Source organism: Salvelinus alpinus, chromosome 3 (assembly GCF_045679555.1).
Source record: "Salvelinus alpinus chromosome 3, SLU_Salpinus.1, whole genome shotgun sequence".
NCBI classification, from domain to species: domain Eukaryota; kingdom Metazoa; phylum Chordata; class Actinopteri; order Salmoniformes; family Salmonidae; genus Salvelinus; species Salvelinus alpinus.
Window position 1 is genome coordinate 52,631,420 of NC_092088.1, and position 23,213 is coordinate 52,654,632.

The following is a 23,213-nucleotide window of genomic DNA, read 5'->3' on the forward strand; positions in this document are numbered from 1 at the left end:
GTATTGTCTCGCTGTGAGAGGCAAGGTTGTCGGTAGCTCCTGCAGGCTAAATAGAACAGGTGGCAAGCCAACAGAAAAGGTTTACCTAAGATCTTAAAAAAATGAGCTGCAATAACTGTCAGTAACACTTGCAATGTGACCGAAAGCTGCTGTGTTTTGAGCTGCAACTTATAATGCCAAAGTATGAACGCAATTTCTTTCTGGAATTTTTGAACTTGTGATAAAATGGTTCAGTACTGTATAATTCATCTTTTGAAGTCCCACTATTTGAGTAAGATTCTAAACATGGAGCCAAGAAACGGTCCATTCTGACAAACACACACACTTACACAGACACATGCGTGCGTACACACACACACACACACACACACACACACACACACACACACACACACACACACACACACACACACACACACACACACACACACACACACACACACACACACACACACACACACACACACACACACACACACACACACACACACACACACACACACACCTTGCATGAAACACCTTGCTAATCTCTCCCCTGTGAACCAATACTCATTAGTTTGACTGTCCTGTGAACATCCCTGATGACCCCAAGGGAACTATCACCCTGAAAACCATGGGAATGCCCTCTGCCAAAATACCTATAGACTCCTGTGTAGAGCATGACTCACTGGCCGCACAGTTCTAAGACTGTTTGGGGTGCAACATTTGTCAGGAGAATCCTTGGCCTTGGGCCCTACTAATTACTTTCTAATGTAACAACGATTCTTTTGAAGAGCTGTTTTCTCGCTGACCAAATCTCTTTAAAAGCATCCCCAGGGTGTGATGGAGGCCGAACGGGAGTGCGCTGTGGCAGGCCGCACCAGGGCCAGAGGGGAAGCTCAGGTTACGCTTTGCTTGCCGTGATGCATCGTCCGTGGGACACCCAGGCTCCAGTCCCCCCTCTTATGCCCGTCCCTCCAGACCAGCCAGAGGAGCTACACAGAAACTCTGACACCAGTAGGGAGGATGCATTGTGCACATGAAATCTTACACTCAACTAATGGTTACAAATGTGTTTTCAAAGAGATCCTGGGTTCCCATATACACACAAACTCACTCGGCTAAATGTGCATGTAAGCACAGACACACACATGCATGCACACACACACAAATTGGCAGTCATACAGGGATTTTATGATATGTGTTGCTGAACTGGGGATGGTTTCAAAGAGCCTTTCCTTAGAGGGATGAGGCAGAAGAAGAGCAGTTTATCTCTGTCGGCCAACTCTTCAATTGCTACTGTATATCATCGTCAAAATGGTGGCACTTAAATAAATTCATATTTGCTTCAGTTCTTGTAAACAGCAGACTAATGATGATCATCCTGGATTATGTTACTTAAAATGCAAATATAAAAAAAAATTTAAAACAAGGTAGATATCTGTTAGACAATAACACTGTCATGCCCACAAATCTAGAGATTGGAAATCGCGTGTGGGTTGTTGCTTTGACTGATACTTCACACGGATTTAAATGTCCCTATGCTTTCTTTTTCTCACCCCTCAAATATAATGTATTCCCTTCTAGGGGACTGATCCCTTATTAGCTGTCAGTTGCTCGTGTGCTACTCTTATTGTTTTCCCCAGTGCTGCGGGGTGTATGGTCAGCAGTCAGTCTCAGCCAACAGTGACAGATCATCTTTCTGTGCAGTACATCCCCTGGAGTTAAAAGAGACCACTTGGTTGTTACAAAGAGCACCCCACTCGCTGTATTAAAAAGACTCCGATCAAATCTTATAACAAACAGATAACAGCCAAGCAGAAACAAGGAGCGCTTCACGGTTCAAAAACTCTCAAACAATAACACTGAAATTAGGAAAGTATTTTTCTTCAATGGGGAAAGAATTGAAGTATGTACAGTACATATTTGATCCTTCTGAAGAAAAGAAAGATTTAAAAAATGACTTGGTACAACTTTTCTATACCTTGATATGGTCATTCAATTATTTAGACGATTCAGTAATTTTGACATAAAGCTAATCAGACCCTAACATGGCCCACCACATACATGTGAAACATATTGTATAATGTCATATATTTCCCAGTAATAGCAGTATCCACTAACTAAACAGGACAGGTGTGATAGGTGTTCTCCGATATGAAATATATGATTATCTTCCTGTCTGATACAGACAGTTACAGTATCAGACAGTGCCAGGACCTCGTCTGAAGGTAATGTTAGCAGCATGGTGTTAACGTTAGACCCTTTAGTGGTTTGGGTAAATGTACATGACCACCGCGGGAGCACTCTTTCCCCTTTTTTAATCGGTGTGTAACAGGCTCATGTAGAGCCAAACTGTCTGTGACACTTCAGAAATGAAACCTCTCAGCAGCAGTGGCCACAGCTGTGGTTGGATTATCAAGTACCCCTCCCCAGTTAGCATATGAACATGTCATAAGCATGGCAAAAAACAAAGCTGTAAAACTGCAACATTTTCTTCCAGCCTCATGGCAAAATGTGTAGAATAGCAGGAAATGAGCTTAGATAATGCAAAATTCTCTCAGCCTCATTGCAAATTGTGTGATGTAGTAAGCCCTAGGGATAATATATATACTGGATTTTGAAAGTAACAAACAATGATATCGATATGATATTTATCTCTTATATAATCCATGATCTTTTCTTTATTTATATTCTGATATGCAAAGTATAGGAGATTTAAATTGTACAATTGTACAATGACATCCCTACCCCTACAAGGTCTGAGCATAAGCCCCCCCCAAAAAAAATATTTTGTAATGGATTTTGGGGGGGGACAGCTAATTTCCTGCAATTCCACACGTATTACCGTGACGCTGAGAGAAAAATGTGCAGTTTTATAGCTAATCTCATGCTATTCTACACAATGTGTACACTCTCAACTGGTATAAAATCTCATAGCATCATGGTAAGATTTACCTACAGGCAAAAAATCAAGCACAGAAAAACGACAGGCTGTCAGCCTACCCAATCATTTAAGGGAGCCGGGAAAGCAAATTTAACAGTTATAATGCCCCAGCCGAGAAACTTAATTTACCAATTTGCGGGAAGACAAGATGTCAGGAAACAAACCAATTTGCCGTGTGTGCAGCGCACAACAAACCCCAGCCTTAGTCCCTGGCCTTATGGGAGGTAATTATCCCTAAAAAGGATGACATTCGCTATTAAGATGAAGCTGCATCAAAATGATAGAGACAGCCTCATTACAAGTAATTATGAGGGAATTAGAAACGTAATTTAACCAAACGAACAAATAATGTCCAGGATATTGAAGAAGCTGCCTGCCTGTACTTCTGCCAACTGCTGCAAGTCCCATTACAAAAACGGTACGTCATTAATAGAATGATGACATGCTTTGTCTTCTCTACTCCTTTCTGGGAGAGGAGGTCCTGGAGGGGGGAAAAGGAGAAGGAGGATCTGAAACAACTGTTGTAGGGCTGTGGGACCTTCTGGATCACTGAGTGTATTTCATGAAGCCTTATACAATAGATAAATCCCCTCTTAAACGTACAAATAGAAAATGGAGAATAGAAAATGGTTGTGCACAATGTCCATTACAGAATGATTAATGACTGATGGCCCTACATTTTGATTAAGCGCTGTATTTTAACATTAATCCTTTAAAGACAATCCTGAACATCCTGATTTGGCCTCGTTTTGAAGCTTCGTCATAAAAAAATGCTAGCGGCCATGACTGAAGCCAAACAAGAGTTGTCTTGGGAGTGTGGTTTAATGTGAGTGTTTCTTGGGTGTGTCTTTTCCATTCTATCACAACAAACAAGGGCAGTAGTGAGTACAGCGAGGCAAGCAAACCCACTGGGCAGAAACTGGTTGAATCAACATTGTTTCCAGATCATTTCAACCAAAAATGTTTTGTGATGACGTTGAATCAACGTGGAAAACTGATTGGATTTGAAAAAAGGAATCAATGTAAGGGAATTTCATCTTAACTTCACCCAACTTTTAACCTAAATCCAATGACATGGTGAAACGTTTTCTTGACTTCACGTTGAATTCATGTTAGTTGACAACTCAAGCAAATGGTATCAATTGCGAGTTGAATGTCCGATCTATCCTACAGCACAATATTCTATAACTGGCTAATTTTGTCTCGTCTCGTCTCTCCTTGTGTTCACTGTTTACATATTTTCTGGGAGACAAATCCCAGAACTACAAATATCTACAGGTGGAAGCTTTGCATCGGTTAGTAGCCTACAGAGTAATGTGAGAAGAGTGCAATTGCTGAACTTATGTAGATACTCTAAACAAAGTGTTTTGATAACTTTCAAATGTAACCGTTCCATATAGAATAAACCATACTTCCCATAATACTGTGAAAGTAGTGTTCTGATAATATCACCATGTGCAAATATTATACCTTCCTGTATGGTGTCCCATATATGCCCTCAATCTCACACAAATGATCAAGGAACCTACCAGGTACAACCCTAAATCCATAATCATGGGCACCCTCATAGATATCATCCTGACCAACTTGCCCTCCAAATACACCTCTGCTGTCTTCAACCAGGATCTCAGCGATCACTGCCTCATTGCCTGCGTGCGTAATGGGTCTGCGGTAAAACAACCACCCCTCATCACTGTCAAACGCTCCCTAAAACACTTCAGCGAGCAGGCCTTTCTAATCGACCTGGCCTGGGTATCCTGGAAGGATATTGACCTCATCCCGTCAGTAGAGGATGCCTGGTTGCTCTTCAAAAGTACTTTCCTCAGGAACAAATATACCCAGTCAGGTAGGAAAGCTAAGGCTAGCTTTTTCAAACATAAATGTGCTTCCTGTAGCACTAATACCAAAAGGTTTTGGGACACTGTAAAGTCCATGGAGAATAAGAGCACCTCCTCCCAGCTGCCCACTGCACTGAGGATAGGAAACACTGTCACCACCGATAAATATACGATAATCGATCATTTCAATTAGCATTTTTCTACAGCTGGCCATGCTTTCCACCTGGCTACCCCTACCCCGGCCAAAATCTCAGCACCCCCTGCAGCAACTTACCCAAGCCCCCCCCACCGCTTCTCCTTCACCTAAATCCAGACAGCTGATGTTCTGAAAGAGCTGTAAAATCTGGATCCCTACAGAACAGCTGGTCTAGACAATCTGGACCCTCTCTTTCTAATATTATCCGCCGAAATTGTTGCAACCCCTATTACCAGCCTAGTCTCTCTTTCTCTTTCGTATTGTCTGAGATCCCCAAAGATTGGAAAGCTGCCGCTTTCCATACCCCTCTTCAACGGTGGAGACACTCTAGACCCAAACTGTTATAGACCTATATTCATCCTGCCCTGGATTTCTAAAATCTTCGAAAGCAAAGTTAACAAACATATCAACGACCATTTCGAATCCCACCGTACCTTCTCCACTATGCAATCTGGTTTCCGAGCTGGTAATGGGTGCACCTCAGCCACACTCAAGGTCCTAAACGATATCATAACCGCCATCAATAAAAGACAGTACTGTGCAGCCATCTTCATCGACCTGGCCAAGGCTTTCGTCTCTGTCAATCACCGCATTCTTATCGGCAGACTCAACAGCCTTGGCTTCTCAAATGACTGCCTCGTCTGGTTTCCCAACTACTTCTCAGATAGAGTTCAGTGTGTCAAATTGCAGGGCCTGTTGTCCGGACCTCTGGCAGTCTCTATGGGGGGGAGGCCACAGGGTTCAATTCTCGGGCCAACTCTTTTCTCTGTATATATCAATGATGTCGCTCTTGCTGCGGGTGATTCTCTGATCCACCTCTACACAGACAACACCATTCTGTATACATCTGGCCCTTCTTTGGACACTGTGCTAACAAACCTCCAAACGATCTTCAACGCCATACAACACTCCTTCTGTGGCCTCCAACTGCTTTTCAATGCTAGTAAAACTAAGTGCATGCTCTTCAACCGATTGCTGCCCGCACCCTCCTGCCTGACTAGCATCACTACTCTGGACGGTTCTGACCAAGAATATGTGGACAACTACAAATACCTAGGTGTCTGGTTAGACTGTAAACTCTCCTTCCAGACTCACATTAAGCATCTCCAATCCAAAATTAAATCTAGAATCGGCTTCCTATTTCGCAACAAAGCCTCCTTCACTCATGCTGCCAAACATACCCTCGTAAAACTGACTATCCTACCGATCCTTGACTTCGGCGATGTCATTTACAAAATAGCCCCCAACACTCTACTCAACAAACTGGATGCAGTCTATCACAGTGCCATCCGTTTTGTCACCAAAGCCCCATATACTACCCACCACTGCGACCTGTATACTCTCGTTGGCTGGCCCTCACTACATATTCGTCGCCAAACCCACTGGCTCCAGGTCATCTATAAGTCTCTGCTAGGTAAAGCCCCACCTTATCTCAGCTCACTGGTCACTATAGCAACACCCACCCGTAGCACACTCTCCAGCAGGTGTATTTCACTGGTCATCCCCAAAGCCAACCCTGCCTTTGGCCGCCTTTCCTTCCAGTTTTCTGCTGCCAATGACTGGAACGAATTGCCAAAATCACTGAAGCTGGAGTCTTATATCTCTCTGTGTAACTTTAAGCATCAGCTGTCAGAGCAGCTTACCGATCACTGCACCTGTACACAGCAAATCTGTAAATAGCACACCCGACTAACCCCATATTGTTACTTACCCTCTTGCTCTTTTGCACCCCAGTATCTCTACTTGCACATCATCATCTGCACATCTATCTCTCCAGTGTTAATGCCAATTATTTCGGCTCTATGGCCTGTATCTAGCCTACCTCCCTACTCTTCTACATTTGCACACACTGTACATAGATTATAATTTTTTTAATTCTATTGTGTTATTGACTGTACGTTTGTTTATGTGTAACTCTGTGTTGTTGTTTTTGTCGCACTGCTTTGCTTTATCTTGGCCAGGTCGCAGTTGTAAATGACAACTTGTTCTCAACTGGCCTACCTGGTTAAATAAAGGTGAAATAAAAAAACAAGACAGGAGTTCCCTGACAAGTGAAGAATATACAGGGTCCCCCAGCCCCGCGGTGTTTGCCCTTATATTTAATAATACAAATATGATAAAAATGTGTGTTGTATAATTTTAATGATGAGTGAAAGGTCTCACCCAAGTCAGACATCCAGTATCAACCTGTTTTTCAGTCAGGGTATCCATTTCAAAAGCATCTCTTCTGTCCTCCATCTGTAGAAAAACGAGGAAGCGTGACACTTATTGAAAGGGTGATATTACTAAACACTTGTGATGTACTGTCTTATTAGTAATCACCTTTTGTCTCTTGTGAGGTATTTTCCAACGTCTGATGGGCATGACAGCTTAGATCAGCTCCATGCCCTTCTCTTGACAGATACTGATCATGCTAGAGCCTGACATCGGTTCCTATATCCCACCCAGCTCCTATATCACAGAGGGAGGTAGAGAGAAAGACTGTCAACATACAGTCATGCCAACAGTAAATACACGGTTGAACATAGCCAATCAGAGATCCTGATTCACAAGGGACACGTGCCACCATGTCACTGACTGGCTGGCATTGCTTACTCGGGCCAAGGAGTAGTCCATTGGCTCAGTGGAAGGAGGCACCTCCCTTACAACATACAGGAGACACAACACTAATTACATTATTAACGATGGTTAGGTGACTTCCAGGACAGATAGTATTTTGACCATTGACCAGATCAAATGTGACCAACCTGATCCAAGTGTCCTCCATTACTCTGAAGCAGTGCTGGTGTCTGGCCACTGCCTCAGCCTTCTGTAACACCTCCTGATATGGTAGGGGGGTTCCCACAATGCTGTTGAACAACACATCCACCAGGTTCTGTATGTAGCCTGTGAAAGTGATAGAATATCACTCAATAAACATAAGTGACTCGTTTCAGGAAACTAGGCCTATGTCACATGTCACTACTTCACAGGAGAGGTATTTGAATGTAAACATTTATTTTTCATCAAAATATGTCTTTTGGCAGAAATTTCTTCTGGAACATGAACTTTAATGTGCCTTCATAACAAACTTGTATGCCATCTGTAAATATGAGTAAATTATTTTCATTATGAGCCTAGTTTGTTTAGCCACGTGAAAAGACAGGAACCTTCCCGCTAGCCACGGTTGGCTGAGATAATGGATGGGCTGGACATGCCGAGAGATGAGTTTGGATTGGTCTGCCATGTATGCTGCTTCTGTCTATAACATGAGTTGCTCAGTATGTGTAAGTAATCCTTTCTAATGCCGTTTTTTTTATAAGATATCACAAAGAACTTCAAAAGTGTTGCTAATGCTCTCCACTTTCTGGAGGACGATTGTGCCATGGTGACTCTGAAAAGGAGTCCGACGATAAGGAAATCCCTGATTTTAGTTAACATTTTAATTGAACCATACATTGTAGAGTCTTCTGAAACTGTGATCAACCGTGTTGTTGTCAGAGAAGTTGATCAAGGTTTGAAATCAGTGGAATACCCAGTGGAAGCAGCGTATCATAGCTAAAGAGAATTCTGGCGTTTTCATTGCAAATATGCAGAGGGAGTCAAAAAGAGAACACCGATGGCTGTTGTATAAAATACCTTTCTCCGGATTACATCTTCAAACTAAGGGCAACCATGGCATCCGTGACAGAGGAGGAGAAGCGTTCACCCATGTATACGGGTAAGAGAGTCTAGAACGCTACATTTTCAGATATTATATATTTCTAGTTTTGTCCGAATTTTCATTGCAAGTCAAAGCGTACTGTTAGCTAGCTAGCTAAAGTTACCTGGCTGGCTAGCTAGCTAACGTTACATGTAGGATCTGTGTTGTAATATTATTTGTATCTAAGCAAGCCATTTGCATTGCTAGTTGTAGCCTAATGTTAGCTAGCTAGCTAACATTGAACCTAGTTGGTTAGCTTTAGCTACCTGCAGATTCATGCATGGTAGTAACGTTATGAGATGGTATTATGGTTTATTATTTAGCTAGCTACATGTCTAAATAAAAGACTCCACTATGAAAATAACCATTTCACTGTAAAGTTTACACCTTCTATGTTTGTGCATGTGACAAATAAACTTAGATTTTATTTGATATGCTGTGTGTTTACACGAGACTGTAATGTGAAGAACAACATGCACCAAAGTCAAATTAGGATATAACGTTAGGCCAACGAGACAGTGTCTAAGTTTTCAAATTCTTTGGTAGAATGCTCTGGCACCTATTACCATACACCGTTCTTTTGTCTTGCCTATTCACCCTCTGAATGGCACACATACACAATCCATGTCTCAATTGTCTCAAGACTTAAAAATCCTTCTTTAACCTGTCTTCTCCCCTTAATCTACACTGATTGAAGTGTATTAAATAAGTGACATAAATCAGGGATCATAGCTTTCGCCCGATCAGTCTGTCATGTAAAGAGCATGTGTTCTTAATGTTTTGTAAACTCAGTGTCAATGGTTGTCTAGAAAGGATCAACAACCAACTGGACAGAGCTTGAAGAATTTAAAAAATAATAATGTGCAAATACTGTACAATCCAGGTGTGCAAAGCTCTTAGACTTACCCATAAAGACTCACAGCTGTAATCACTGTCAAACGATGATTCTAACATTAGAGGGGGGGGGGGGGGGGGTCATGCAAACACAATTTCCCTTTAGCCCATCCATTTCCAGTTAATATAAAACAGAATCATGAAAAATCACTTATGGCTCAAGCTCTATTTTTTAAACATTAGACCATAAATACAGGGAGCTGGTAAAGGGCGACGGATGACAGGCCTGCCTCAAAAATCTCATTATTCCTTCCTCAAATTCATTTAAGGAGCAAAACAGGTCTTGAGAGTTGTCTGGCTTAATGCATTGCGATCGCATTTAGAACTAATTTCTGGAAGCAACCTCATGACCCTGCATCTCGTCAAGGTGCTATGTTTTATAAACTTCCCCTACAATACACTCAGAAAAGTGTTCCAAGCGGGTTCTGCGGCTCTCCCCATAGAATAACCCTTTTTGGTTCCAGGTAGAACTCTTTTGCGTTCCATGTACAACCCTATGTGGAAAAGGTTCTACATTGATCCCTAAAGGGTTCTACCTGGAACCAAAAGCGGTTCTTCAAAGAGATCTCCTATGGGGCAAGCCGAAGAACCCTTTTTGGTTCTAGATAGCATCTTTGTTCCTAAGAGTGTGCTGTATAAACTTACACAAGTCCCCTATGGAAATTAAATGCTGGCTAACATGAGACTAAATTGGTTACGAAACCAAATGAGGGTTGAATTCCTGAATATGATTATTTATATAAGGTTGAAATCATACCGGTTGCAGAATGGAAAGGATGCATCTCACTGGGCAAACCATGTCATTTCAACTTTAAAATGTGGGTAATATTTAGATGAGACTTTGATCAATATGCTTTCAACCATCTAAAAGCACAATGAAATTCCGATGGAAAAATAGTCTGATTTTTGATTTAGGTGTTATCACTGCGGTTTCAACCAATTTTAAGAAACACAACAAAGTTCAAATGGGAATAAAATGTCAATTTTTTTAAAGCAACTGTTTTTCTGGAAGATGTACTGAGACATTTTCCCTACATTTTCCTCCACGTTGTCCAGCCCCCTAGCAATTCGAGTTCAACCAATGAACGGCTCGCCATTTGCAAGAGGCACATCATGCACACACAGCAGAGCAAGAGCGAGAGCAATGACGTGGTGCACATATCTGCACATATGTGACAGTATGTGATTTTTGGGGATCCGTTTTGGCTCGTGTGCGCTACTTTTAGAACCACTGGCTAAAAAGTACCAGAGAATCTCTTTAACTTAGATATTTGGTTGGGATGGAGACATGAATCCAACATATTAATGATTAACTTGAAGATTACATTTGAAATCAACCAAAGCTTGAAACCATACGCCTATATGTATTGACTATTTTTAGCTGAACCCTGGGTTGATTGAAACAATAGCTGTTGATGACTTTCCAAATGCAATAAAGGCCTAAATAGTCTCATTGGTGATATATTATATGTATGGTTACATTTAATTTGCTCTGTTAAACCTACCCTTTTGAATGACTTCGATTGCAACAGTGAATATATTTAGTTATTAAGGGATCTCTCAATAATCATTCTCATGATAGCACATTGGTAGTAGTCAGTGACAAATATAAAAGCTAAGTAGGGCTGGGCTTGGTTACCCTGGACAGGACACCAAATTAATAGCTGTAGATCAACTCTCCAATAGGAGGTGCTGCCCAGCCTATTTATATTACTGAATACCTATATATATAACGTTGGAGATCTGACGTTCTTTCAAAGGTACAATTCAACATATTTTATACAAGGTTTGTCTATGTTGAAAATTGGCTACAATGATGACATAATCCTGTGATTTGAAATTTCACCCTCAAAACCGTTTACGTTGATTACGTTTTTTTAATCCAATGTATTTTCCACGCAGATTCCACGTCACGATAAATATTTACATTGATATTTACATTGAAACAATGTTGATTCAACCAGTTTGTGCCCAGTGGGATGGTATTTATTTAGACATGTAAACAGTAACAAATGGCATTTTGATATTTGGGGTGACAATACAATAAAGAAAACATAAAGTTGTAATGATGACATGACACTTTGTTAGAGCCATGTCAAACATGACATTGGTATTGTTTGTATTTCAGATCAAACGTGCAGTCTAACTGGAACAGAATTACCCTAGTCATTAAAACTCGTTTTTCAACCACTGGATAGGACGGATAGGACATCTACTTTGTGCATGACACAAGTCATTTTTCCAACAATTGTTTACAGACAGATTATTTCACTTATAATTCACTGTATCAAAATTCCAGTGGGTCAGAAGTTTACATACACTAAGTTGACTGTGCCTTTAAACAGCTTGGAAAATTCCAGAAAATGTCATGGCTTTAGCAGCTTCTGATAGGCTAATTGACATAATTTGAGTCAATTGGAGGTGTACTTGTGGATTTATTTCAAGGCCTACCTTCAAACTCAGTGCCTCTTTGGGACCACGGGACCACCATGGGAACACGCAGCCATCATACTGCTCAGGAAGGAGACGCATTCTGTCTCCTAGAGATGAACGTACTTTGGTGCGAAAAGTGCAAATCAATCCCAGAACAACAACAAAGGACCTTGTGAAGATGCTAGAAAAAACAGGTACAAAAGTATCTATATCCACAGTAAAATGAATCAAATCAAATCAAATCAAATGTATTTATATAGCCTTTCTTACATCAGCTGATATCTCAAAGTGCTGTACAGAAACCCAGCCTAAAATCCCAAACAGCAAGCAATGCATGTGTAGAATCACGGTGGCTAGGAAAAACTCCCTAGAAAGTCCTATATTGACATAACCTGAAAGGCCGCTCAGCAAGGAAGAAGCAACTGCTCCAAAACTGCTATGAAAAAGCTAGACTATGGTTTGCAACTGAGGGACAAAGATCGTACTTTTTGGAGAAATGTCCTCTGGTCTGATGAAACAAAAATATAACTGTTTGGCCATAATGACCATTGTTATGTTTGGAGGAAAAAGGGGGAGGCTTGCAAACCGAAGAACACCATCCCAAACGTGAAGCACGGGGGTGGCAGCATCATGTTGTGGGGGTGCTTTGCTGCAGGAGGGACTGACACACTTCACAAAATAGATGGCATCATGAGGGAGGAAAAGTATGTGTATATATTGAAGCAACATCTCAAGACATCAGTCAGGAAGTTAAAGCTTGGTCGCAAATGGGTCTTCCAAATGGACAATGACCCCAAGCATACTTCCAAAGTTGTTGCAAAATGGCTTAAGGACAACAAAGTCAAGGTATTGGAGTGGCCATCACAAAGCTCTGACCTCAATCCTATGGAAAATTTGTCGGCAGAACTGAAAAAGCGTGTGCGAGCAAGGAGGCCTACAAACCTGACTCAGTTACACCAGCTCTGTCAGGAGGAATGGTCCAAAATTCACCCAACTTATTGTTGGAACCTTGTGTAAGGCTACCCGAAACGTTTGACCCAAGTTAAACAATTTAAAGGCAATGCTACCAAGTACTAATTGAGTGTATGTAAACTTCTGACCCACTGGGAATGTGATGAATGAAATAAAAGCTGAAATAAATCATTCTCTCTACTATTATTCTGACATTTCACATTCTTAAAATAAAGTGGGGATCCTAACTGACCTAAGACAGGGAATTTTGACTCAAATTAAATGTCAGGAATTGTGAAAAGCTGAGGTTAAATGTATTTGGCTAAGGTGCATGTAAACTTCCGACTTCAACTGTAGCTAAACAAATTATTGTAATTTTTGTATCCATTTTAGGACTGCCACATGGGAAAAGCTGAGTAAAATGTAAACATTAGGAGTCCTGTAGATAGTTTCCTCATGGGATGAAAGAAATATCCTGGAAATCCTTCAGCTCATCTTTTCCCTGCCCCTTTTTCTACACTTAACATTATTCTTGCCATAAATTATACCACAAAGTGAATTACACTTGCTTTTCACTTTACCAGGCAGGTTTGATCAATCCTAAAGCACAACACATAATCTCAAGAAATTTTCACAGTGATTCCAGCCGCTATTTCTTTGCCATTTAAACTACTTCAAATCATTTTCATTGCCTCACTATTAAAATGTGAAATTCATACCTGCCATTTGGGAGATGTATAACACAAGCCCCTCTCACTTTTTTCTTTATCTCTCTCTCTCCCTCACCGCTCAGTCTCTCCAACCCTTTCTATCTCTCTCCTGTAAATCAAACAACCCCATGTAACAGGTCATGCAGATTTCCCACAAGTCAGCAGTGCACACATTTCCATCCAGGAGAGTAGTGTAATACCGTCAAACATGATGGCATAATGACCACTGTAAAACTAAGAAACAGCTTCATTCACACAACGATATTCCTCCTTTTCATGAGCGTTCCGTCTCTTTCATTCTTTTCTCTCCTTTTCCTTTCTTTCACAAATTCATCCGCCTGCACCTCTCCGCCAGCATCAGTTACCCATAAATCACTTATGTTGTCTAACGTGATCCATTTGCCCAGAACACCGAGCAGCAGTTGCAGGAATTGGGTCAGGTATAATATGCTGGGCAACAGAGCCTCGCTAGTCATGATGCTGCAGGGTAATGTATAGCCATTAGCACCGAGAGAGAGAGAGGGAGAGGTGTGTGTGTGTGTGTGTGTGTGTGTGTGTGTGTGTGTGTGTGTGTGTGTGTGTGTGTGTGTGTGTGTGTGTGTGTGTGTGTGTGTGTGTGTGTGTGTGTGTGTGTGTGTGTGTGTGTGTGTGTGTGTGTGTGTGTGTGTGTTTTGATTGGGCCTATTAACGTTAGAGAAACCAAATACTGTAGCCTAATATTGTAAGAGCAAGCAAAGATACAAAAGTTACAAAGAAGATACAAAAAGACAGAGTTATTTCCAAAATGTGTATTTCCAACCATTTTCCATGTGCTGCATTATTGTACAATTGTACCAAAATAGTTATCAGTTTTTTTTATAGCCTTATCGGCGGTCATGGAAAACTAAAATGTGTGTAATATGTATGTTTCAATAGTTGAAACCAAGATTATAGGTCTGTTTTTATATTAGTTTTAATTTCTATTAGTTTTAAGATTTTTATTCGAAATTCAGTTTAGTTTCAGTTAGTTTTCAGATCTGATTTACTAGTTACTTAGTTTAAGTATAGTAAAAACATTTAGTTTTTCTATTATTTAGTTTTAGTGTTAGTGAAATGAAGTAGCCTATGGGAGGCTAGGAGCCATTTTTGTGTTGTACACTTTTTTGGTTTTGTGGAATGTCTCTTTTTGCCACTGTGGGGCAGTAATGCATAAGGTGATGGGTCAGGTCATAGGTTAGGTGAGATGACAAAGATGCACCAAATAATTTTTGTATTATTCGTTTTGTTTTAGTTTCAGTTTACTATAATAACCTTGGTAGAAACGTACCTAGGTTGTCTGTTAAGTTTAAAAGCAATCTAAGCTCCAGGCAAAAGTTTTACATTGCTTCAATTTCAATTCATTTCATGAATTGACCTGAGTTGAAATGGAGTTGGCCCCATTCTTAGAGGCCTACGGAATGTATTACCTAATATTGTACAGTATACACTTGTTACAACTAGACTGTAATCCTGCAATAGACAATGAAACTGCAATCAATTGGGCCTATACCAATCAGTGATTTGAGAGTTAAATATATGTTTTCTCCCTATAAACACTCAAAGTGGTATGCCATTTCGAAACAGGTTTCTTTGTCAGAAAGCCTTGTCTAATATTTTAACAAGTATTTTTCATTGTAACCGATACAGTGTTACCTATATGCATAGTCACTTTGCCCCCACCTACATGTACAGATTACCTTAACTAGCCTGCACCCCGCACACTGACTCGGTACCGGTGTCACCTGTATATAGCCTTGTTATTCTTATTCTTATTGTGTACTTTTTATTATTACTTTTTATTTTAGTCTACTTGGTAAATATTTTCTTATTCTTGAACTGCACTGTTGGTTAAGGGCTTGTAAGTAAGCATGTCACGGTAAAGTCTACACTTGTTGTATTCGGCGCATGTGGCAAATAAAGTTGGATTTGATTTGAGTGGTGGCTAGCTGGAAAAGGAAAAGCATCACACGACGATGCGTTGAGTCTTGAACTTTAACAATGGCACTGCTTATTACATTCCCTCCAACAAGGCTAGGCGTTCCTGTAATGCACACTTCAAATGTCAGAATATGCCGCCATGACTCTGATTGGTTGCTGATGGTGTACATCTCTTTCCCTTCCCCTGAAATAGGTTAAGCAGACCACTGAGTTGACACTCATAAGTACATATGACACATTTCACATTGGCTAACTTGCCAAAGGACTGTGATGACAGATGAAAGGAGTCTTTATGTTTAAGACAGGTAACATAAATATAACCAAAGCGTTTGACACGATCTTAACTCATTATGTGCCCATGGTTGAAGGGAAGCAGCACATAAACCCATCTGCAGCCAGTAATACTGCAGTGGAAGGCTACACCTGAAATCACTTGTATACATAGATCATTTTGAAACTGTAGTCCCCTTCTGGTAAAAACATGTTCACAACACTTTGTTGTTAATAGCACATCTTGTTAGTTACACTGTTAGTAGTAGGCAAATGAGCACTTGTTACAACAGACCTATGAGGCTTAGGGTATAATATTACATTGTTCACATTTGACAAATATATGTTGAATACGGAAAAACAGTGTCCTACATTGTTTTTAGGCTGCCAGGCAATCTAGATGTTTTTAATATGAATTTTGGCGCACTGGACGCTTATGCCACTGGCTAAGAGGGTGTTTTAGTATCATTGTTCACCTTTAGAGGCCTAGTTAGTTGCAGAGGCATATGTTTATAAGAGAGTTTGGCCAACTGTAGCTGGATGTCATGTTGATTGACACTTCCATGGCAGAAAGTTACACAGAAAAATAACAAATATAGGTTTTTCTTTAATAATCTTTGAGCTGCAGTGTGAATATTTTAAATAAGTAAGCTATTTTATATTGTACATATGAAATTCGTTTTTCCTTTCCTGTTTTTCAAAAACTGGATTGAATGCCACAATTGAGATGTGGAAATAAATATTAAAAACGGGCAAATGTACAATAAATCCCAACCCATGTTTCACTGATATAGAAAATGTATTGAATTAGAAGTTTATTTGGTGGGCCTATGATTACAATAACATTTCCCCAAAATCGAAGCAACGAGTTTGCACTTCCATATCCCCAAATGTATAAACCCAATTTCTTCCAGTATTTTAACAGATTAAGGTGGTTGGACCTCAATATATCATATTCACATTCACATTACATTTAAAACTGTGTTTGAATGTATTCATAATTCGTTTGGGAAACAGTCCACTTGATAACATATGTATTTCAGTGTCTAAATTCCCGCAATGTATAACGTGTTGAACCAGGGAGAAGAACGCAAAATCAAGGTTCAAAATAATTATTATACACATGGTGTATTTTATACATTTAGAGAAGCTTGTTGCTTTCTTGTTAAAACGTACAGTTGCTGCATAATAAGACATATTTTTTCAACAAATAAAGTGATATAATAGACATGAGTTTGGCAGACATTTATAAGAAAGTACTGTCGCGTGTTAACGTGTTATTTTTTTGGGACTGTCATCACAGACATTGAGTCAATATTCAATCTTGTTATACAGATTGTACAGTGGTAACCCTTGTAGGCTGCTGCCAGGATAGTATAGTGGCGTTGGAAAAGCAATAGATCTTGGAACTGGTACCCGGAGCAGGGAGCTATCTCTAAAAACAAGCGGCATTCCGACCAGTGTCTGTGCGGATGCGTGTGCCATATTCGCAGCCTCCAGTTCCGCCGACAGTTGTCGCTTCCATTTGTTTCTGCGGTTCTGAAACCACGTCTTCACTTGAGTTTCTGTTAGCTGTAGACTTGATGCCAAGCAGGCTCGCTCGGAGCTGCTCAAATACCTCTTCATATCAAATGTGGACTCGAGCTGGTACACCTGACTCCGCGAGAAGACGGTACGAGTCTTCTTCTTGGACGAGTTAGTCTGCTTGTTCGCACCGTCTGTCTGTCTCTCCTCGGAAATAGGTGACATTGGATTGCATGGTCTCTCTTGCTCCTCTTTGTAATCCTGCAGCAGAGGCTGTGTCAAGTGCGGTCGCCGTGCAATCCCGTCATGGCCTGAAATAAGTCCCTTGGTTGCACCTGCATTGGGGAAAAATACCAGTATTTTATTTTACCTTTTATTCAACTAGGCAAGTCAGTTCTTATTTTCAATGACGGCCTAGGAACAGTGCCTTGTTCAGAACGACAGAGCTATCATCTATAGCTCGGGGACTCGATCTTGCAACCTTGCGATTACTAGTCCAACGCTCTAACCACTAGACTACCTGCCACCCCAGTATAAAGACCAGTGGATTGGAAATAACATTTAAATAATTTAAAAATATTTCAACACTGATTTCCCAATGTCCTCCTCGATATCATCTATAGCCTACCAACATTGATAAATGGTGTAGGCCTACCCTCAAGATATATGCATCAACATAAGATAGGCTACTCGACGCTTTAGTCTACTGCCTTTAGATCAGGTTATCAATTCTGTCACAAAATGTAGAATATGTCTCAAAGGTTTCACACTTATTTTCAAAGGCTTTGTTTTGGCCTACCCAGGTTTGGAGAACATCCCTATTAAAAGAAGAACATTATTCGATACTCGGTACAAGAGTGCATTAAGTGTGAACTTTGACTCATTAATTGACCGTTGAAAGGTTGTAAGTGGCCTTTTAAATAAACAATTTAATATGACTCTGCCTGGTGCACAATATTAATTAAATCAGGTTACATTTAACGCTCAATTGACGAAATGTAGTGCAGTCATTGTGAAAACATGTTTAATCAATTAGAAGACTCGATTAAATTTGGAATGAAGGGGGAAACGTCCTGTTAATTATTTGACCCTTCCCCTGTTCGCTGATCTAGCAGTAATACGACACATTAAACAAAGTGAAGTGATAGCCTACCTATCAGCAGTCACAAACAGGCTACTATAGAGTTATCGAAGTTTACAAGCTTAAATTGCAGCAAGTAGTAGGCTAAATTTATCATAAATACGTGTATAATTAGGCCTAGCCTACCGTAGTCTACTGTTGACCTATTATTAGGCTACAATAATAGCCTAATAATAGAAATAATGATAGTATCCCGTTAGATGCCATAGATTTATACAATATATAGCCTACTTAACTTTTTTACTTGGAAAGTAAGCGTTTATTTTCGAAAGGCAAAATGTCAGCGACGAAAATCAATTCAAGAAAAATCTATCTTAAAGCAAAAATGATTACGTTTTACGCACAACAAAAATTACATTCAGTAATCTACTCACCTAAACGTGAAAAATTAAGTGGTTGATGTTGGTTGCATGGCTCGCTGTGACCAGGATCCGAGCAGAAACAGTCTGCAGAGTCCTCCCCACCGCTGCACTCCTCTTCCGAAGAAACCGAGAGCAAGCGCGTCCTTGCCAGCTGCAGTCCCTTGGAACTCTCCTTCGCCCCGGACCGTGGCTTCTCCGACGACTTGCCCAATATCGACTGAATGGTGAAGGTGGAAATCGGGGCCGAAGAGCACTTGCTTCCGTTGTCTTCTGTGGTACTCATTCTCGACTCATAACAGTAAGATTGGACTATATCGTATAGTTTTTGTATAATTGTTTTCTTATTATTGGTCTGTGAGGACTCCTCTTGTGTAAAATAGTTCGAAAATAGTATTTCTTTAGTAAAACCTTTTTATAAATGGGGGTGCTTGGGTTGTTTTTTCCTGGAGCTCAGGGAACATGAATGTATTCCTGGTCTACTTCCACGCGCTCTGGACTAAAGGCAGTATTGTGGCGTTGGCTCATTTACATGTAGGTAAGCTCCTCTTGGGCCAATCACACGCTCAAACTAAGCCCGGAAATTTCAAACTCATGTTGAGGTTCTGAGATAGGATGAGAGGAGATAAGGAAAGGCTGTCGTTTATTCTATTTTACGTCCCTCTTTGAATCCGATAGTGAAGGTAGACAAATATAGGCCTTATGGCACAGACAAATCACACATCTTAGGCTATTAAATTACTTCAACAGACATCTCTCTCTGCCAGAAATATACAACACAAGACGTTTTGCATAGGCATAGTATCCATCGACTTTCATTTAGAAACTGATGCAACATGTCTCTCATTATAACCCACATTCAATTACATTGGACGTTTGGTTGAAAAGGGAGAATTGTTTAGGCTATGAATTTTGTGTAGGTAAAGGTTTCTAATTTTCAAGTCTTATGTTGTGTGTCGTTTTTTGTGTCTGTTTGTTTTGTTTTTGTGTATATATTTACACACATTGAATTGTAGCAAATTACTTACCTAATACGTAGGCCTGATTCACAATTTAAGAGGACAGACTGGGGATGAATTTCCCACTCACGAGGCTATGAGAAAATGTGAAACAGGTGCAACCATGGAAGTTATCAGGAGTCTTTTAACGATGAGCTTCAGTGATTTTTCTTTTACCTTTTTTCAATCACAAGTATTCAATAGATTGTTGATGGAATTTTACCAAATAATATTGTCACAAATAGGCCTATTGCAAGACAACATAGCACATGGTTATTACACTGTAGTAGACCCTTATTATTTCCCATGCAAGATGTATAGTATTGAAGTGAATGGAGAGAATAATATTCTACATGTTTCAGATCGGCATGATGTTTGGATTGGTCATGATTCTCCCTTTGCCTATTCTTCTAGATATAGATATAGACTATAATTTCAACCTTTTCACTTACTAGTGTAAAATACATTGTTTGGAAGATTCCCTCAAAGAACAAACCCCATATCCCTAACATAATTAGTTACAACTGAATAATAGCATACCACTGAGACACCCTCGGGGGGAAATGCACACCATGCTATTACAGGCCACCGTAGACACAAGTACTGCACAATGACTTCATTGAAGGAATGGAACGTATTTTATTAGCCTTGTGCATGGTAAATTGGTCAGATAATCCAACAAACAGTTCTGGAACTAATACGGAACGTTAACAAATTTTTTTCCTGAAAATAATAAACACATTCCAGGCCCATTATCTGCGATTAGGAATTCATTTCATCATTACTACAATTAATCTGCCTCGCGTGGAGTAGAGGCCTGCTAATTGATTGACTAATTGATTGGAGGGCGGGGGCGCGCCCCACCTCCGCCCCTGCTCCTCCTCTCCCTCGCTCTCTCTCTGACGGTGTCTGGCGGGGCAGGTGCTGGGCTTGAGTTCGCAGTTCGAGCACATTATCCCTCTTTACTGCTTTCTAAGGGACCCCAGACACATTACAAACGGTCAGCTTTAATCATAATGTCAGCGCCCTAACTCTCATGCTGCTGCGCCAAGGGAGGGGTTGACGACCCCAGCCTTTCTCCTTAGTCTGTTCAATATTGTTTCGTATTGTGGTTTTGTTCATCCTTTGATAGGAGGAAGGAGTAACAGGATGACGATGATTATAATGAAGACGATAATAAAGACGATGATGAAGACGATGAGGGTGCTGATGAGGATGATGATGATGAAACCATGATTGTCAAGAACGCATTATGTCCACCGAGACTTAGGCTAGCTACATTTACTAGGGTAATATATGAGGGCAGTCAGATTGCGCTGGATTTACGGTGACTACACATGAGGCGTGAAATCTGCCATGACAGTTAAATGGGCTGATTTTATACGCGCTCTTTTCAAACAAAGACCTTTGTCAACAGCAGCGATGTCTTTTTAAAGCTCTAATTATACCCGTATAAGCTATCCTTAACAAGAAATCATTACATAATTAACCCGACACTTGAATACAAATTCAACTCCACAGTTATTAGGATGTTATTTAAACAAATCTGAATATATTTTTCATGATAGCCTATCAAAATAAAAGAAATGGCATTATAATTCATTGTAGGCATATATGCCTGCATAAAGGTAATTGTGTCATTCCTATTTATTTGAACGTGTCTGAAGGTCCTGCATTCACGTCCCTGATTTGCAGTCTTTTTCTATCCATGACGTTTGTACATTTTACTTATATAATGTTTTTTCAGAAACAGCATTGCGCGGTCTAACCTCGTGCTCTATCACAATGATAGGTGTTGTATTGCAGCCCTACCGCAATAACAGAACACGATCTTTACTATGGGAAAGGGGTCTTAGAAAGACAGATTAAGTTATGAGCAGCTTTGATCTAAGAATCAAGCTTCGATAAATATTAAACAAAGACCCATACACGTGTGTATTATGATATATGATGTGTCCAACTCTAAAATAAGGAAATTACCAGAGAAAATGATATCAATAAATTTTCTAAGTATAAACGTTGATTATGTTTCGATTTTCATTCAAGGATCCGAGCCCAGCTCCTTTTTTCAAATAGGAGAGAGGGAGAGAGAGGGGTCGAAGCAGTCGTAAGAGCAAAACAGAGCGCGAACCCTGGAGGTGTAGGCTACAATTTATGTAATCTTCGGCTGGAAATGAATTGGGTAATTTATTGGAAAACAGAAAGTCAAGAAGATTGGATCAGTATAGCCTATCCAAGGGCTCCTATCCATCAAGTTCCAATTAACAACCTCACCATTGAGTTTTAATGGCTTTCCAATCTACTGCCCTGATAGACTCATCAATTCCTCGGGGAGAAATTAAGAACATCGACCGCCCCTTGGCGTTTCGGTGTCATTCTTCACAGCAACTATATGTCAAATTAAAAACACAATTAACATTTAAACTGTTCCAATCAGACGGTGCCCCGCAACCTATGTTTCACTTAATATAACTTTTATGAAAACCTTGATGCTCGCATTCAATCCCGAAGCAAATGAGATACTAGTATAAAGATTTCCGTTCCCTAAAAAAATAAGTGTGTCCAGAAAGTGTTGTGCTAAGGCCCATGTTATCCCTTTGACACCAAAAGTTCGTTTTTATTTTATACATTATTGACAAAATGATGCCACGATATTTACAAATGTATGCAGGCTTGTGGCAATGTACAAACAATTAGTAAAATCAACTCAAACTTACTTTTGATATTTTTTTTCAAGCTTTCCTGACTAATAATTTTGCATCATCATGATGTGGCCTGTGACACTTTGCTTCTTGAAAGTCCAATATCTTTAAAACTGGACATCTGATATGCACAACATTTTGGGACTGTATCAACAGTGGACTAATGAAAAAAAATACCAAAATGTAATTTTTTTGTGGATTTTCCCTTTAAGCTCAATTAACATAATTATGCCTACCTACGGTAAAGAAATTGCAACACAATATCTCCACAGATATTTGCATGAATCACACATGCGTGAACAGATGCCCAGGGTTGCAGGAAAGGGCTGAAAATACTTAAGCTGTTGGCACTTGATCAGCACTCAACTTTCCTGCTGTTACGTCCGTTGCCCTGTTCCTGCAAATGTAGGCTACTTTATCATATTTCTGGTCTCGCCCCTTCTACTTTACATAAATATGTACTACAAATGGAAATTATCGAGTTGTCATTTTTTTCAATTTATGCGCGCAAATCAAGGTCATAAGCGTAACCAGAACTGCCCGTGAACAATGCCATTTTTTGTAACAATATTTTAGACGTTTGTAGATCAATATGTGCTAGGGGAAGAACGCCATATATCCCAATCTATTAAT

General features: G+C 40.1%; 1 protein-coding gene across 1 annotated transcript; it reads right to left on the reverse strand.

Moving 5' to 3' along the window:
• Positions 1–17,086: 17,086 nt before the first annotated feature.
• Positions 17,087–19,363, reverse strand: LOC139570923 (homeobox protein HMX2-like). The gene is made up of 2 exons (XM_071393257.1): positions 18,896–19,363; positions 17,087–17,715 (listed from the first exon to the last, which is right to left on the reverse strand). Exons 1-2 carry the CDS (start codon positions 19,164–19,166, stop codon positions 17,168–17,170), a joined length of 819 nt encoding a protein of 272 aa, XP_071249358.1. The 5' UTR covers positions 19,167–19,363; the 3' UTR covers positions 17,087–17,167.
• Positions 19,364–23,213: the final 3,850 nt, after the last annotated feature.

Coding starts and splice junctions, on each gene's coding strand:
- LOC139570923 (XM_071393257.1), bottom strand. CDS start 19,166: ATGAGTACCACAGAAGACAACGGAAGCAAGTGCTCTTCGGCCCCGATT. Junction 17,716..18,895: donor ACTTAATTTTTCACGTTTAG/GTGAGTAGATTA, acceptor TCCCCAATGCAG/GTGCAACCAAGGGACTTATT.